Source organism: Lactuca virosa, chromosome 4 (genome assembly GCF_052849685.1).
Source record: "Lactuca virosa cultivar CGN04683 chromosome 4, Lactuca_virosa_CGN04683_v6, whole genome shotgun sequence".
Taxonomy (NCBI): domain Eukaryota; kingdom Viridiplantae; phylum Streptophyta; class Magnoliopsida; order Asterales; family Asteraceae; genus Lactuca; species Lactuca virosa.
Window position 1 is genome coordinate 7988484 of NC_136429.1, and position 16094 is coordinate 8004577.

The 16094-nt window shown below is 35.7% G+C and overlaps 1 protein-coding gene and 1 pseudogene across 1 annotated transcript; one reads left to right on the plus strand and one right to left on the minus strand.

Annotated features, from left to right (window-relative positions):
• Window positions 1-4557: 4557 nt before the first annotated feature.
• Window positions 4558-6354, minus strand: LOC145104086 (pectinesterase pseudogene; annotated as a pseudogene).
• Window positions 6355-7682: 1328 nt separating this feature from the next.
• On the plus strand, window positions 7683-9311 carry LOC145169277 (protein JINGUBANG-like). Its single transcript, XM_079087843.1, has one exon. The coding sequence runs from the start codon at window positions 7757-7759 to the stop codon at window positions 9113-9115; it is 1359 nt and encodes a 452-aa protein (XP_078943969.1). The 5' UTR covers window positions 7683-7756; the 3' UTR covers window positions 9116-9311.
• The last annotated feature ends 6783 nt before the right edge of the window (window positions 9312-16094 follow it).

Below are 16094 nucleotides of genomic sequence, written 5' to 3' on the forward strand. Positions count from 1 at the left end.
TGTTGGATCCTGTCGGACCTGGTGACCTTGTCCCCGTACGGACTCGCAGGAGGCCTCAGTATAAAACGCCTCCTGTGCCACCTCAAATAGTAAGCCATTCTCCCTTAGCTCAAACCATACACTCTCATTTCAGTCACTGACTTGACCGTCAGAGCGTTTTCCCGGGGGCTCCTCCCAGTCTTCCCATGTTGTGACCTAGCAGGTCTTCCGGGAACAATAAAAACCACTTTGTAGCAGCCAAGAGCCACCACATCAGACAACCGAAGGACCAGGTCGCATCACATATTATATTAGATGTTATATATTTTTTTCACAAAGTTGAAGTAACTTATATATTTTTTTTTCATAAAGTACCTGATTATCGTTGTTGTGTCTTTTACTTGGTATAAGTCATTGTCACTTGTTTATATTTAATATGATTGATATTTAAGTATGGCAAGTTGCAAGACTAGTGGCAAATTTTTAGATTTAAATGATTACCAATTAATGAGATTAACGGGTGCTCATTGACCATGACGATTAAATTATATATTTCTACCTCGTTTAGTTTACAATTTTAGATATGAATCAAAACAAATGCATTATCAGTTTTCTTTTTATAACAGTTTGGTAACTATCATGTTTTAACTTTGAAATTTAAAAAAAAATGTTTTCAAAATGTAGTCATCTTTTAATATGGAAGGTTTTTTTTTTCTCTGTACACAACAATTTGTGTTTTAAAATGTTGTAATATAAAACCATCTAAACATAGATTGTTGTATATGAAGAAAAAATATTGTGTACGGACAATTTTTCTTAATTAAAAAATGTCTAAAAATAAATTTTAGATCTTCACAACAAAAAACGCACCCTTTAGCAACGACAAAAAACGTCGCAATTGATGCCACTTGTCGTCGCTAATATCTTTAGCGACGACATGTCGTCGCTAAAAGGCCGTCGCTATTACCTCGTAGCTAATACTCTTTTGTCGTCGCAAATAACGTCGTCTCTAATACTCGTCGTCACTAAATGGTCACTGTCATTGCTATTGTCGTCGTCTCTATTACCTTTCCGGACACCGGTCGGAGTTTTTCGAGCTTCTCTTCCCGGAATCAGTTGTCGTCGCAATTGGTCAATGTCGTCCCTAAAGGTGTCATTGCTAATGGTTTAAAAAAAAACAATTTATTTATGATATTAGTTTGTATATATTATAAAATGCAGCTTTAATAAAAATACATACCACATTACATAAAACATCAAATATACCACATTACATAAACTATCTAATAAATCTCAAATAAACATCTAATATATCATCCATAAACTATCTAATAAATCCAAAATAACATCATCCATAACATAAAACAAGAAATAGTATGTGTATGCATCTTCCTCATCGTTGTTTCCTCGTTGTTGACTTGGTTTTTTAAACGAACGGATAATGTCTCCAATGGCTATCACAAACGCCGAGTTTTGAAGAAAAGCATTCACAGTCGGCTTTGGAGGTTAATCGGTGGTGGGAGTAGGCTTTGGAGGTCAATCGACGGTGGAGAGCAGTGGCGTCAACGGTGATGTTGCAAATCGTCGCCGGAGAGACCTATTGGAGATGCTTGACAGATTATACGTCGTCTGGGATAAGGAAGCTGAACAAAAGGGGCAACCCTTTAGCGGCGACATAGAGGCTATTAGCAGTGATAATCTAGAGAGAACTCAACGCGCCTTTTCTGGAGATTATCGACCGTTTGATTGTGTGAGAATCGTAGGGCCAATGTTTCGTCCAATGTGGGTCAACGGATCGACACCAATAACGACGACATGTCGCCGCTAAAGGTGTCGTCTCTATTGCCTTCCACAGGAACAAATCATATCCGTTGGATCATGTTCCGAACCAAGGGACAGGATTGAAAGTGGCGTGTCTCCGACGGATCTCCGGTTCATACCTTTAGCGACGACATTGGCGTTTTAGCGGCGACACCAAGCGTGGCTTGTCTGGTGTCGTCGCTAAAGGCATGGGGGACGTTGAGGGGGGGGGGGGGGCAAAGTGGGCAACTGCACATGACCCAATTTTTTTATTATATATTTTTATTTAAAAATAATAACGACAAGAGCCCTTTTTATCTGGCTCGTCCTGGTCCTTTAAGAATATTTAATTCCTCAGAACCGACCCTGGCTAAAGGTTTTGTCGTCGCAAAAAGCGACGTCCCTAATACTCTGTATTCTTGTTGTGCCTATCAAACATAATATTTAAAAAAAAATGAAATGTACGTGAAGTTACTTAATTGACAAACTATTACTTATCTTAAGTTCTTAACTATTATTAAAATGAACATTAACAAACTACTAATTATCTTTCCGGAATGATACTAGTCGTCTAATGGATTCGTATGTTTATACGGTTTTATTTTGAAATTATAGTTTTGGCCCCTAGTTTTAATATCTGAGTTTCGTCTTTGTTGATGGTTTAAGTTTTATCCCGACATTTGTGTAATTTAGAAGTAGATCAGAAAATATGTTTGTTGTCGTTCTAAAGATGACATATAAGATCATCCATTATACCCACCACTAACTATTTTAGTGGTGAGTGTCACATCATCACCACACACAACCACTAATGCTATAGGGAGTGATAGCATTTATAACACCCTACCACATTATTTTTTTTGCTGTCATTTCATTTTTTTGGCCTGTCACATTGCTAGCATCTTTTATTTAGTATTTCATAGGGAGTGGTAGCACTCCTAGCACTCTTTGATTTTTTTTATCAAAATTAAATAATTTATATTTTTAATACACAAACATTTCATATTAAATAAATTATATTTTTATAAAACACAAATTTAATATTAGATAAATAGGTTTCTATTTTCGAACAAAAAATACCAAGTTTGTGAAACTTTAGGGACCAAATGTGTAACTTCTTTATCTTCTTCGGTACTTCTCTTTTAAAAAGAATCATAGCTTCTTCCCCAAATTTCTAGTTAAAAGAACACAACAAATTAACAACAAAAATGGAAGCTTCGACTATGGTCTAGCTCAAAATCACCCACAGGTTCATCATCTTTCTTATTATTTTGATTTAGGTTTCTTTGATTTTTGTACAAAAGTCCAACCACCAATCACAACATTCTCTTGCTTTCTCTCTCGCTAAGGGTGTAGCGACCCATCTTTGGCGACTCCTCTAGCGAAGGTGAGGGGGTGGTGTAGCAAGTCCATGACGAGCTGGAGGCAAGCGTCCATAACGAGCCACTCCCTCCAGCCTAAAAGATTGGTATACCACCAATAAATGGATTAAATATTTAATAGCAAAAAAATAAATAAATAAATTATATATATATATATATATATATATATATATATATATATATATATATATATATATATATATATTGTAAAGAGACACAATCCACCAAAACCAATTGCTACCACTAAGTAATGAGATGGTGTGCACTATAATGGATAGTGACCATGTAGACCACAGATGCATTAGTTGTAAGTTTACTAGATGACATAACATACGTAGATATCCAATTGGATTCAGTAAAAATAAGACATGACCTATGATGTAAAAGAGAATTCTATGTAATCATCATCACTCAATTATTTTAACAAGATCAACGTTTCTTAACAATAATTATTGTAATCCCTTCCAAGACGGTTTTTATAGGGCCAAATTACCGGATAGATCATTATATACCTAAATATGCGATTATTCTAGAAAACAACCATCAATTTAGTAACCTGTGAAGATTTAGAGCCACAACTTTGCATATAAACAAACACTACATTTGATTTTAGCTCAAATACCTTGAAGTGGATGAATGTCAAAATAGACAACGTAAATAGGACAAAGAAACTTGAGAATATATCTCAACTAAAATATCAAGAAAGTTGGGATAGTCCACTCGACTAACAAGAAGGTTCTAAACTAACAATTAACTAGGTAATGTTTGGAGGAGGTGATAAAATAATTATTTGTCCTTCAAAAAAAATTATAAAAAAAAAAATCAGACATACATCATGAACTTTATGCATATGAAAATAAGCAAGGTTCAAAATTCGATGTACCTTTCGGCTTTCACAGGTTGATAATGAATAACCACTTATTGGGACGTTATGCTCAAAGTCCAACTAATGACATGTCAAAATGAAATAGGTTGTATGTAGTAATATTTTATCTGTACCCAATGAGAGAACGTGCAGATTTGTAACACCTAATATTTGCGAAGATATCCTTATACCTTTTTAGCTAATAATCCAATAATACAAATAATCAACCAAAGATTTTTTCTAATACAACGACAAAAATACATCGGATCAGAATTTTTAACATGATAACGTAGAGTATGATCATCAATAATGCATTACAAAGGATTTTTATATATCTATTCTTCATAGATATATAAAATATCCACTAACTTTAAGCTATTATCGCCAAAATGAGTAAATATGTATATAAGTATGATATTACATGAAAGGGTAAAATTAATATGATATTAAACTCTACCTATGTATACATGTATATAATTATAAAACTGATGGTAATAAAAAGTAAAAACATTAATGAATGAATGAATTAAATTAATATTTAAATCCTGCTTTGACAGGAATACCACCGTTACGCACCCAAGATTTTGCATCCATAAAGGGGTCAGGGGTAAAATAGCCAGCATATTTCTTATCTTTAATGACCTTAAATCCTTTCCATTTGACCCTATCATCGGTGTCAGAGCCAGGTCCCTTGTTGTAAAACTCTCTGAACATGCACGTCTTGTGATTCTTTGTTTCAAGCCATGTGCTCCATCCTTGTGGTTGAATGAGATCGCCAATGTTGCATTGCATCACCACCGCTGTAGCATCTGGCTTCCATGGACGACCGAGGTAGCTCTTGGTTTCTCCCTTGACCGGATCTAGTTCTTTGTCTGCTTTGATCTTACACTTCTGAAGCACTACACCTGCAGCTTCTACATGTTTCATTTTCCCGTCTGCTGTAATATAACAGCTTTGGCCATTTTCTGGTTTCCTAATATAGATCTCACAATCTTGGAAGAAAGCCCTCCCGCTTCCGGTGATAAAGTCCACAGTTCCATAGATGGAACAATTCTTGTAGAACTGGTCGTGGGCATGATAGTATATAGTGTTTTGGTAACCTTCAAAGCTACAATCCACCATGATAGTATTTGGGGCTTGGGATCGAAATGCCACTGCTTGGTTCCCTTCTGGACCGGCCGTGTTTCTAAATCCTATACCTCTTGCCATGAACCGTTCGCCTTCAGCAACAAAAGTTGCGGTCTGGGTGGCGCCGGTCTGTCCTTTTTCTTGGCTCTTGTCACCGGTGATGATGGTCTTGTCACGACCATCACCATACATATAAACATTGCATTGGTTCTTTTTCACAACGATCTGACCCTCCTTATAAGTTCCGGCCTTGACATATATGAAATATCTTCCTTTGTGATTTGAAGGATACCCATCAAGGGCCTGTTTGATGGTCTTGAAATCACCGCTACCATCTTGAGCCACCACCACATTAGGTGTCAAGGTTGATCCTTTTTTAAGCTTTTTAAGTTTTTCAGGTTCAGGAGTTTTGAAGTAGTCTTGGCTTGTGTATTTTTTAAACATCCCATGGCATTTGTCTTTGTCTTTGTCTTTGTCTTCTTCTTCATCATCCTCGTCCTCGTCGTCGCCACCACCACCGAGAAGGGTACGGTCCGCAGCAGAAAACCGAACGGGACCCTCATCCTCCTCATCAAGATCAAGAAGCCTGCGGTGTCCTGCGTAATGGAAATTACCCATGTCAACCCCAAACTCCATGAGGATATCAGAGATATAGTAGACGATCTTTTGGGTATTAAAGGTGTGCTTGTTGGCATCGTCTAATTCCTGTTTCATTTCCTTTCTGAGATTTTCGTCGTTGATCTCATCGACACATGTGGTTTGGTATGCACGGATAGCTGTGAGCCACACAAGCATGGGGTCGGCTTGCTCTCCCAAAGTCACTATTTTGCTCTTCGTTGCCACATTAAGAACCTGATTCAATGCTTCTGAGGCGTCACCTAATAGTTTCTCACAGTTCTTAAGTTCCGAGCCACCAGACTTGGCGTACTCAGAAGCCTTATCAAGGCCCTTTTGGATGCTATGGAAGCTAGCAAATATGTAATCCTTCTTGGTGGACGACGAGTTCTTGGACACCTCGCTTAATGCCTTTTTGCATGCGTCTTTGTACTCTGTTGGTTTACATATGATGCAGAATGCCTTGGTGTTTATCAGCTCATCATCCTCCAAATATCCATTTCTAGCCACCAAAGCCACGATACAAAGAATAACAACAATCGAGAACCCTAATGATAACACGGCTTGTATTAAATGATTAGCCATCTTCAATTCAAATAATATATCCTCTTACTTATTATTATTAGTATTGGGGACAAACAATAACCAAAAAGATTTGCTTGTTCCGCATGCATCAATGGAACAAGCAAACTTATTGAAGATGGAGAATGAGAATGAGAATGAGAATGAGAATGAGAATGAGAATGAGGTTCACTTCTATTTTTTTCCCTCGATTTGTATCCTTTTCTCCTATCAAATTTATTTATTTCAAACGAATGAAGCATGTGCTAGAGAGGATAAATCTTATGTATTTTGCTACTTTTCCTAAAAACATTGAATGTATATTGCAACTCTTCCTAAAATTAGCAATGGCCGTACGTCCTTCTCTTTAGTTTTTCATCAACCCTTAAGCATCTCCCCTTTTTATGCTCTTCCATATACCATTTCGAGGCCACTTCTTTTCCATTTTATTATTAGTTTCACCTGCATCCATTGGAATATATGATTGTTTTAACTAACTAATTAAAATTAGTAACAAAATTTTACATTTTTTCCTCTTAGATCACTCCAACTTCGGGTTATATATGAAGATTACTAATTTTGGAACTACTCATTAAATGCTAATCATCAACTTATTTGATTTGTGTCTTTTATATCGATATCTTTATACGTAATCATATTCGTTATTGATGGACACCAACATAAAGAATGAAACTGTAAATACTAATAGCTAGGCATGTTCACCAAATTGCAAAACAAATGAAAGGATAAATAAAAGTTTTTAATTCTTAATTATAGCTAGCATAATAAGTGAACTTATAATAGTCAATTGTATATATATTGATCAAGCAACCTTTTTCTATTAGTTGGAGTTTGTAAAACATGCATATCGTATGTTTCACCTAATCAGGTTTAATAAATAATAATTTCCCTATAAATATCTTCAGAACAACAAGATAGGCAAAATTCAGATATTTACGCCTCTTTTTTCATTTATTTATGTCAATAAGAACTGCAGCAATCAAATATCTAAATTCTCATGCATATAATCTTATGAATATTTATATATACTTAAACCAACAACTTAAGGACACATAAGTTCAAAGACAATTATTTATGTCTAAATGTACGTAGCTTAATTAATCGCTAATTACCTAAGAATTGCGATAAGAAAACATAAGAAACCAAAAAAATATACAAAAATTTATAAAATAAAAATATTGACAGCAATTGTTTTAATGTAGGAATAATAATTCAATTTTTGTAATTTTCTAAAAAAAATAACAAAATAAAAATAGCAAAAGTACAAATGATAGAAAAAGAATATATTCGCGTTTGTGAGATTATCCATGCTCTATATATCGTTTCCTTCGGTTAGTTCACCATTTCATCTTCATCAACACCATTCTTTTCGAAACACCCTCTATCTCCTCCGGCCGGCGGCGACATGAAATTACGTTCATATCTTTCCACCTGCTCCGCCACCATCTGCACAGCTACTGACGACGACACGACCACCATAACACATCGACAAAAGTATGGAGCACCGCCAGGTAAACTCCTATTCTCCGACACAAGCAGTAGCATCTCCGATACTACCACCACAGCCACCAGTCCATCCCTCGACACCAGTTACAGTTACAGCAGCAGCCTCCACAGCAACCTCTCTCTTCAAACTCTACCCTCCGTCCCTTCCCTCCAGAAACTCTCCCCTGATACTCTCAACCTCGCCGTCTCCCATGGCTACCTAACCTCCCTCAAACCCTCCCCACCCGGACGAGTCAACTACCTTGCCGTCCATAACCACCTCCTCTACGCCGCCTCCGGCAACCTCATTCACGTATTCGATACGGCATCATTCGCGCTACTGGATGTCTTCAGCGTCAACGACTCTTCATCTGGTTCAGTTAAATCTGTTGCGTTTCACAACGGAAAAGTTTTTACTGCTCATCAAGATAGTAAGATCCGAGTATGGAAATTAACAGAAAACAAACGTCACAAACACGCCGCGACGCTGCCGACGATGGAGGATCGGTTGCTGAGATCGGTTTTAAATAAAAATTACGTGAATGTCCGTCGTCATAGACGGCGGTTATGGATCGAACACCACGACGCCGTCACTGGACTAGCGATGATAGATAATCAGCTAATGTGTTCGGTTTCATGGGATAAATACTTGAAAATCTGGAAAACTTCAAACTTCCGATGTGTGGAGAGTATCAAAGCACACGACGACGCAATCAACGCCGTCGTGGTGGCAACAGACGGCACTATTTACACCGGATCCGCCGATCGCCGGATTAAAGTATGGGGGAAACTGTTTGGCGAGAAGAAACATGGACTCATTGCCACGTTGGAGAAGCACAAGTCAGCTGTCAACGCACTTGCTCTAAACGACGTCGGATCAGTGCTGTTTTCAGGCGCCTGTGACCGGTCAATCTTGGTGTGGGAAAAGGAAGACAGTGCAAACCATATGGCGGTGACCGGAGCGTTGCGGGGCCACAGTAAAGCAATACTTTGTCTCATCAACGTCTCAAATTTATTATTCAGTGGGTCCGCTGATCGAACGGTTAGGATTTGGCAACGTGGGTCCCACGGCAAGTTTTGTTGTTTGACTGTATTGGACGGGCATACAGAGCCAGTCCGATCGTTGGTGGCGGATACAGATTCATCAGAAGAATCTGTATCTGTATCAACAGTAACAGTGTTTAGCGGAAGTTTTGCGGGTGAAATTAAGCTATGGAAGGTTGAGGTCTCGAATATTGCAAGTCCGATGTCAAGTCATCTATCTAAACTCAGACCATGATCATAAAACCGTCTTCGTTTTGGTTATGACATATTATCATTGTGTGTAATTTAAATACAAAAAAGTTTGAGAATTGTTTTGGGTTAATTTAGTTTTTTACATGTAGAACGAAGAACTGGAAACCGGATGAGATGTACATAATTGGTGATTATTTTTTATGTTACCGATTAATGAATTGTTTAATTTTTGTATTTAAGGTTTTGTTTTGGGTGAAATTGACAAGAGTTGATTAAATATCACGTGATTTCATGTTACCTTTGTTCTTGTTTGAATACCCAATTTTCGAGTCATTTTGCTAGCCTCTAGATGTCACAACAATACACATACATAATTTCAAACATGTACATACATGTATACATAAACATTATATTATATTATATACTAAATTAGACCGAAGTGCATGAATATGACATGGGATTATGAGAAATAAATCTATAAAAATGATAATTTAGATTTTGATTAATTAATTAATTAATCACTAATGTCGGAAGTGATTGGAGGAGCGGAAATAATTATGTGTGTAGGATATGATATGTAGAGTGCACTCAAACTCGTATAGTAGTCTACACCTTGCATGTATTTAATATAATGTTACGTGATTTTCTAAGTTATATCTTCTTGATAACAACCATCAAATTTTGGACTTATTGTAAGTTACAATAAGCATTGTTCATGTTATAAGCTGATACAACTAGTGATGCTTATTGTACATTGTATAATAAACATTAAGTAAATTACCTTTTCGTCCCTTGTGTTTGCTTTTTACTTACATTTGAGATCCGAAAACAAGATCCAAAGTTTCAAACCATACGCAAGAATGAGACAAATGTAGCATAATATAATGTTTTCAGATTTAAAATTCAACTAAGTACGTAATAATTATATATACTTTATGATGTTTATTTAATTTGACGACCTAACTACGAATTTTCACATATTTTAATGACTGGCTATTACATTGATAGTAAGTAAATATTATATCCCGTACTAATGGATGTGGATATTATTATTATTCCCGTTTAAATATAAATTCAAATTGTTTTAGCAAACGATCATAAAGAATGAGACAAATGTAGCATAATATAATTGTATGATATTGGTATAAAAGCCACAAATAATGGAATTAAATAAATACACACACTTCAACACATAAATTGAGCAACTTGTCATGTGGAACATCTTTCATAAGTCAACAAACCTTAAAGATTTCCCATTTGCTTTTTAGGGCTATATTTTCAAATCTAAAAGCCTGGATTTCGAAAAATATAAATAAACATATGTCATTAAAATAATATTATAACAGGTTTACTATTATTTCTTTGTATTCAACTCAAATTAGTCAACACTGTATGGAATAATACATATACAAACTTAATCAGTTAATTAGCAAACTAAAGTACATAAATAGTTTTGAACATTTAAAGATACATGACTATGCATAAAATTATTATATACCTAATTTTATGACTAAACTTATGTTATTTGATTACAAACTTTTTATATGTTCGTGTTCCACTGTTGCTAAACTTTGTTGTTCAGATTATGTTTCCTAATTTCTTTTCTAATGTTAATTATATTTAAGTTTGTTATGCATATACATTACTACTACTAAAAACACAAATTAAAATTAAAATTTTCTTTATTTTAAAGCAACTCTGAGTATAGTTGTATTTTACTGTCATGTGCTAGTAGGGGTTTTATATGTATGGTCAACCATCAATCATGTAATCGTGTATTAGACTTTTAGTTAGAATTTATTCAAGCGGTATCATAAATTGCATGTTCTTTGACAAAATATGTTATATGACATGGTAGGGATATGAGACCATAAAATATTAGGAAATTATCAAATGGGAACCGAAACAATTACATTATATTTAATAAATTATAATTATATTTAATCAATTAAATGAATAATATCATCATGTAATATCTTGATATTAATTATGTCAAAACCCTCCAAACTTATTTTTAAAAACTTAATTATAAACCTCTAATATTTTATGTCGATCATTTATATAAAACTATGAGTTATTATATAAAAACATTATGTTTTATGCATAAAAATAAATAAAAGTTTTCATTTGGTATTAACCATTGGTTTAGATTATTTATTTCACAACTCATTTGTATTTTTTTTTTCTTTTTTTGCATTTCACTTGAATGTTTTTTTTTTTCTCTTTTCAAAAACCTCAATATTGAATTTTCATAACACATTATCGATAATTACTACTAATGTACCAAAATTCAAATTTATGTTTAAACCAAATATTCATTAAAATCATATACAAATACTAATATGTTTCTACTTGTCATTAGTGATTTTTTAGAATATTATTAAATCACAACAATTTTTATAAAAAAAATTAAGACAAAACTGCAAAAATGGTTCATTCGTGTGGTATGTATATATATTTTTTTTTCTGAGGTTTAGTCAAAACCTCAACTTTTATAGATTGGTGATCCTTTTGAGTATGTTTTTATGTGGCTTTAGTCTATGACCAAACTTAAAAGACTATTATACCCTTCGTATACTTATATTTCATTTTTCTTTCATTTTATTAAATTATTATTGTTATTTAATTTAGAAAATGACCCCCACACACACAATAACACCACCCACCGTTATCTTCCTATGTTCACCTGTTATCACCAACACAACCTTTTCCCTTTAGAATTTTTACAAAACAAAAAGTTGCATCTTTTGAGGATTAAACATACACACACACACACACATACATCTAGATGCTGTGACAACCCGAAATTTCTATCTTGTACAGTTATTCAAATCAATCAAAGTCAGACTCGTTTCTGCTACCTTCTAACATTGTTTTGAGTCAAATTGAGTGTTCTAAACCTAGTATCTTCAAGTTAGAGTTTAGATTTGGGTTCCGCAAGTTCACCTCGACCCAAAATTGGCCAAACACCCCTCCTCTGGCAGCACACTCTCATCTATAAAGTAAAGGCTTGGCCTTCATTCAACCCTTTTCACCTTCCTAGTCAAGAACTCATTCTCTCTCAAGTAGCATCCGATTTTCCAGCTAGATCTTCAAGTGGTAAGTGTTTCTTTCCTTTGATTTGTTGATTTCTTACTCCATCTAGTAAAGATCACTGATTTCATCCATGAAATCACTCCTTTTTAGTAGATCTTCAAGTGTTCTTCAATTTCACCAAGAACACCTACTAAGTTCTTAGGCTCCAAACACCCCTAAACGCTTCTATATCGTAAGTACCCTTATTTAGCTTGTTACTTGCTAGATATGAGCCTTAGAAAACGTCCAACCCATGATCATCAAGGAGTATGCGGCCGCACACACCTATTGTGGCCGTACACCCCTTTGTTTAGTGCTTAAGGGCCTCAAACTCCAATGGTATGCTAGCACATGATCAAGGACACTTAGGGGATGCAAGATATAACCTTGGAATACACTTTTTGACCATTTTTCCTAGGAGTGTGCGGCCGCACACTCCATGGCCGCACACACCAGGCCGCACACCCAAGAGGCAGGACACCTGGTGGCCGCACACGCACATGTGTGGCCGTACACCCATTATATGCAACCTTTGGTGCTTCTAACACTTCAATCTAAGTGTTTTCTAAGTCCTAGGGTGTTTTCCTTTCATGATTAGTTGTATAAAGACTAATTATATACATATATGTGCCAATGTATGCTTATTAGGATCCGTTGTGCTCAAGTCTACACCTGGCACTTAGCATCCTACAAACAGATCTTTCATTCATACCACTCACTGCAGGTGAGTTCATGCCCCTTTAACTTACCTTTTAAATGATTTTATGGGGGGGGGGGGGAATACAAGTAGAAACATTATAGTTATTATATCAATCGCATGTGATTAATAGCTATCAAACAATGGATTTCTTATACTTCAAACTGTGTTTTCAAACAAACTACTTCAAATCGTTTTACAAACTCTTTTATATGCAAAACTCTTAATCAAACTCTTTAAAACTTATACTTTGTCAAAAGCATATCTATATAGATATAGTTATATAAGTAGGATTGAAAGGACTTAGGACTGACAACTTGCCTTACTTCCTGTTCCTTGTTTGGTTGTGGACTTAGGGTATCGGTTGTTTGTCCGAAGGTCGTTTGAATCCTAGTTATATATTATGTGTATGTATGTAGATATAAAAGTTCTTCATTCAGTTCAGATCCTTTGGGTAGCAAAGGTGTTCAATCATGTTCATTCATACCAACAACATTGCTAGTAAACTATAATAGGTATAGTTTAGGAAGTCACTAATACTATTACTAGAAGAACGAAACATACTAAGAGTCAGTTCATACATGAGTCAGTACTTACTATAACGAGAAATAATACTTACTATAAAGAGAAACAGATAGAGAATACTATAACGAGAATCAATACATACTACACACTATATACTAGAGAACATAATACATACTAGAAGGAGAGAATACTACACTAGAACATATAACATTAATGTGAGATACTACTTCATGGTGCGACATATACTGCTGTGTCACGTTTTGTACCCAGAGTCTCCTGGAGGGAGAGCGTGAATTTGTGTATAAATCTATACGGGATTGACCATCCCACACCTTGCTGCTAGCTACAGTGGGACCTGCAGGTCTACGGGTGACGAATGTCATATCATTTCGACGTCTCGAACGTCGTGTTATACTAAGTCAAATCAAGTATGGATACAATCAGATCACATTTTACCTTAATTAAACTAACAAGTTTAAGGGTAGTTAGTATATTAGTAGTTACCTAGATAAAACTACTAGTACATCTTTATTTTCCCATTTCATTCACATTGTGATCTTCTCACATAACGGTAATGAAAAACTATATTTTTAGTAATGATAGTCACACTTTGGGAAAACTCGCACTTTTACAAAAGAACAAACATAGAAAACAGTTGGGTCTTGGTAGAAGACCACTTTAGTAGAAAATATAGGATTTTCTAGGAAGTTTACAAACATTTTCAACAAACACTTGCAAACTCTTACATCAAACATTTACCAATACTTTCTTCAACTCATACAACAACGACACTAAAATTAGTTATGAACTCACCAGCTTAAATGCTGATCTACGCTTTCAAAATAACTTGTATTCTCAGGTCGCCGGTAGACAGGTACCGATGATCAGGTTTTTGAGAAGATGGAGCACATTCAAGACTCATCTTTTATTTTGATTATTCATTTTTGGTGTCATATAAACTACTAACCACACTTGTATTAAAATTATTACTATTAATGCAATGGATGATGTTGTTGCTTGTTTACTATTATGCATTGTTGTGATACTGTACATGATGTCCTCCACCCCCGAGCGTTCCGCCGTTCCGGTTTTGGGGTGTGACAGATGCATACACATATCAACCCCTCTTCCTTCGTTGACAGATGCAACGATTTCTGGGGTTTTTTTTTGACAATTTTTCTGGGTTTTTATTTGAGATTTCCTGGTTTTAAGATGATCGTCACTACCATTTGCATCCCATGTTCTTTACTTCAACCCACAAATCAGAAATCAAGGTAGATAGATCTTTATATGGAGTTCTTAGGCTACTAGAAAGAACATAAACACAAGACACTTGATACAAAGAAGAGGGATGTGTTTTGTGCTTTTCCAGTTATTCCCTTCGTTTGTAGAAGAGGAGTAATCAGGTTCTTTTGGGGTTTTTGTTCATTTGCAACCCAAACAACATGAAGCAAAGCCCCCACCCCCACCTCATCAGAATCTTTATGCTTTACTATTGAATTTCCTAACCCACTTCTGATGCCACTGCAGACCTTGGGTTCATCGTGAATGGAGATAGTGACGAAGACTTAATGAGGTTACCTGTTAATCGCATTTAGGGAGGTTTGAATCAATTATGTACTCACTGTTTTGATAATCAAGAAAAAATGAACTCATTTAGGGTTTCAGTTCTTGTTGTTGCTTGTTAGCCTTATGTAATTAAATATAGAATCAACACGATTTCCATAGTGAAATCTCGTTTGGACTTGGTAAATAACCGATGGTTATTATAAGGTGAACTTGGAGGTGGTTCTTGGTGGGGATGACTGGATGATGTTTGCTAGGTCAAAACAGTAGTGAAGATGGTGATGATGGTGAATCAGGTGGTGATTTTTGGTGGTTTGTAACGTTTGGTTCTTGGTATGTATTTAACTTATAATTTATTTCATTCTATAGAGCAACTTGACGAGTTGGGATCCCCAAACCTGTCGAGTAGAGATCATAAGGGTCGCGCATTTTAAGTAACCTACTCGACAAGTTGGGAGGCCTCAACTCGACGAGTAGGCTGGAAGATATGAAACCTTAATTTCCGGGGTTTGCACCCTATTTAAACACCTTAAAACCTTTCTCTTGGCCTCATTTCCAGCCTCCACTGTCCTAACCCTAGATCTCGAAACCCCAATGCTATTGTGAGAGTTTGTGAGCCATTTTAAGTGTTTTAGTGTGTGATTGAAGGCATTGGAAGAAGGGAAAGCTTGAGGACACAATAAGGAGCATATAGATCCATAATCCTTGCCTCATCCACGATATTTGCTAGTATAAAGCTTGAACCTTGCTTTGTAGTTGTTTAGATCTTATTTTGGAGTGATTTTGATTAGTTTGGTTAAAATATCATGGTCCTTGGGAGTTGGACATCCCAAATGGGTTTACACTTCAGATCTAAGGTCTTGAGGGGTTTTCATGGCATAAAGGTGCCAACTTTATGGCCATGGAAGTGTTATGCAACCTTTAGACCATCATTTTGGCCTTTTGGAGCTTCTAATGGCCATGCATGTGGAAAAAGATGGGACTTCACGTGATCTTCTTGTCCCTAGAGTCCAGATCTATGACCTCATGGTCTATCATGTAGTTTTGGTGATGTTTGGATTAAGACTTTGGTCTTTTTGGGTTAGGGTTTGAGCTTAATCCACTTAGGAAATGTATTAATGGGTACAGTTGGAAACTTTACCCTTCTAGAAGCATTTCC

What these genes read in the sequence shown, in the direction of transcription:
- LOC145169277 (XM_079087843.1), top strand. Translation starts at nt 7,757, where the DNA reads ATGAAATTACGTTCATATCTTTCCACCTGCTCCGCCACCATCTGCACA.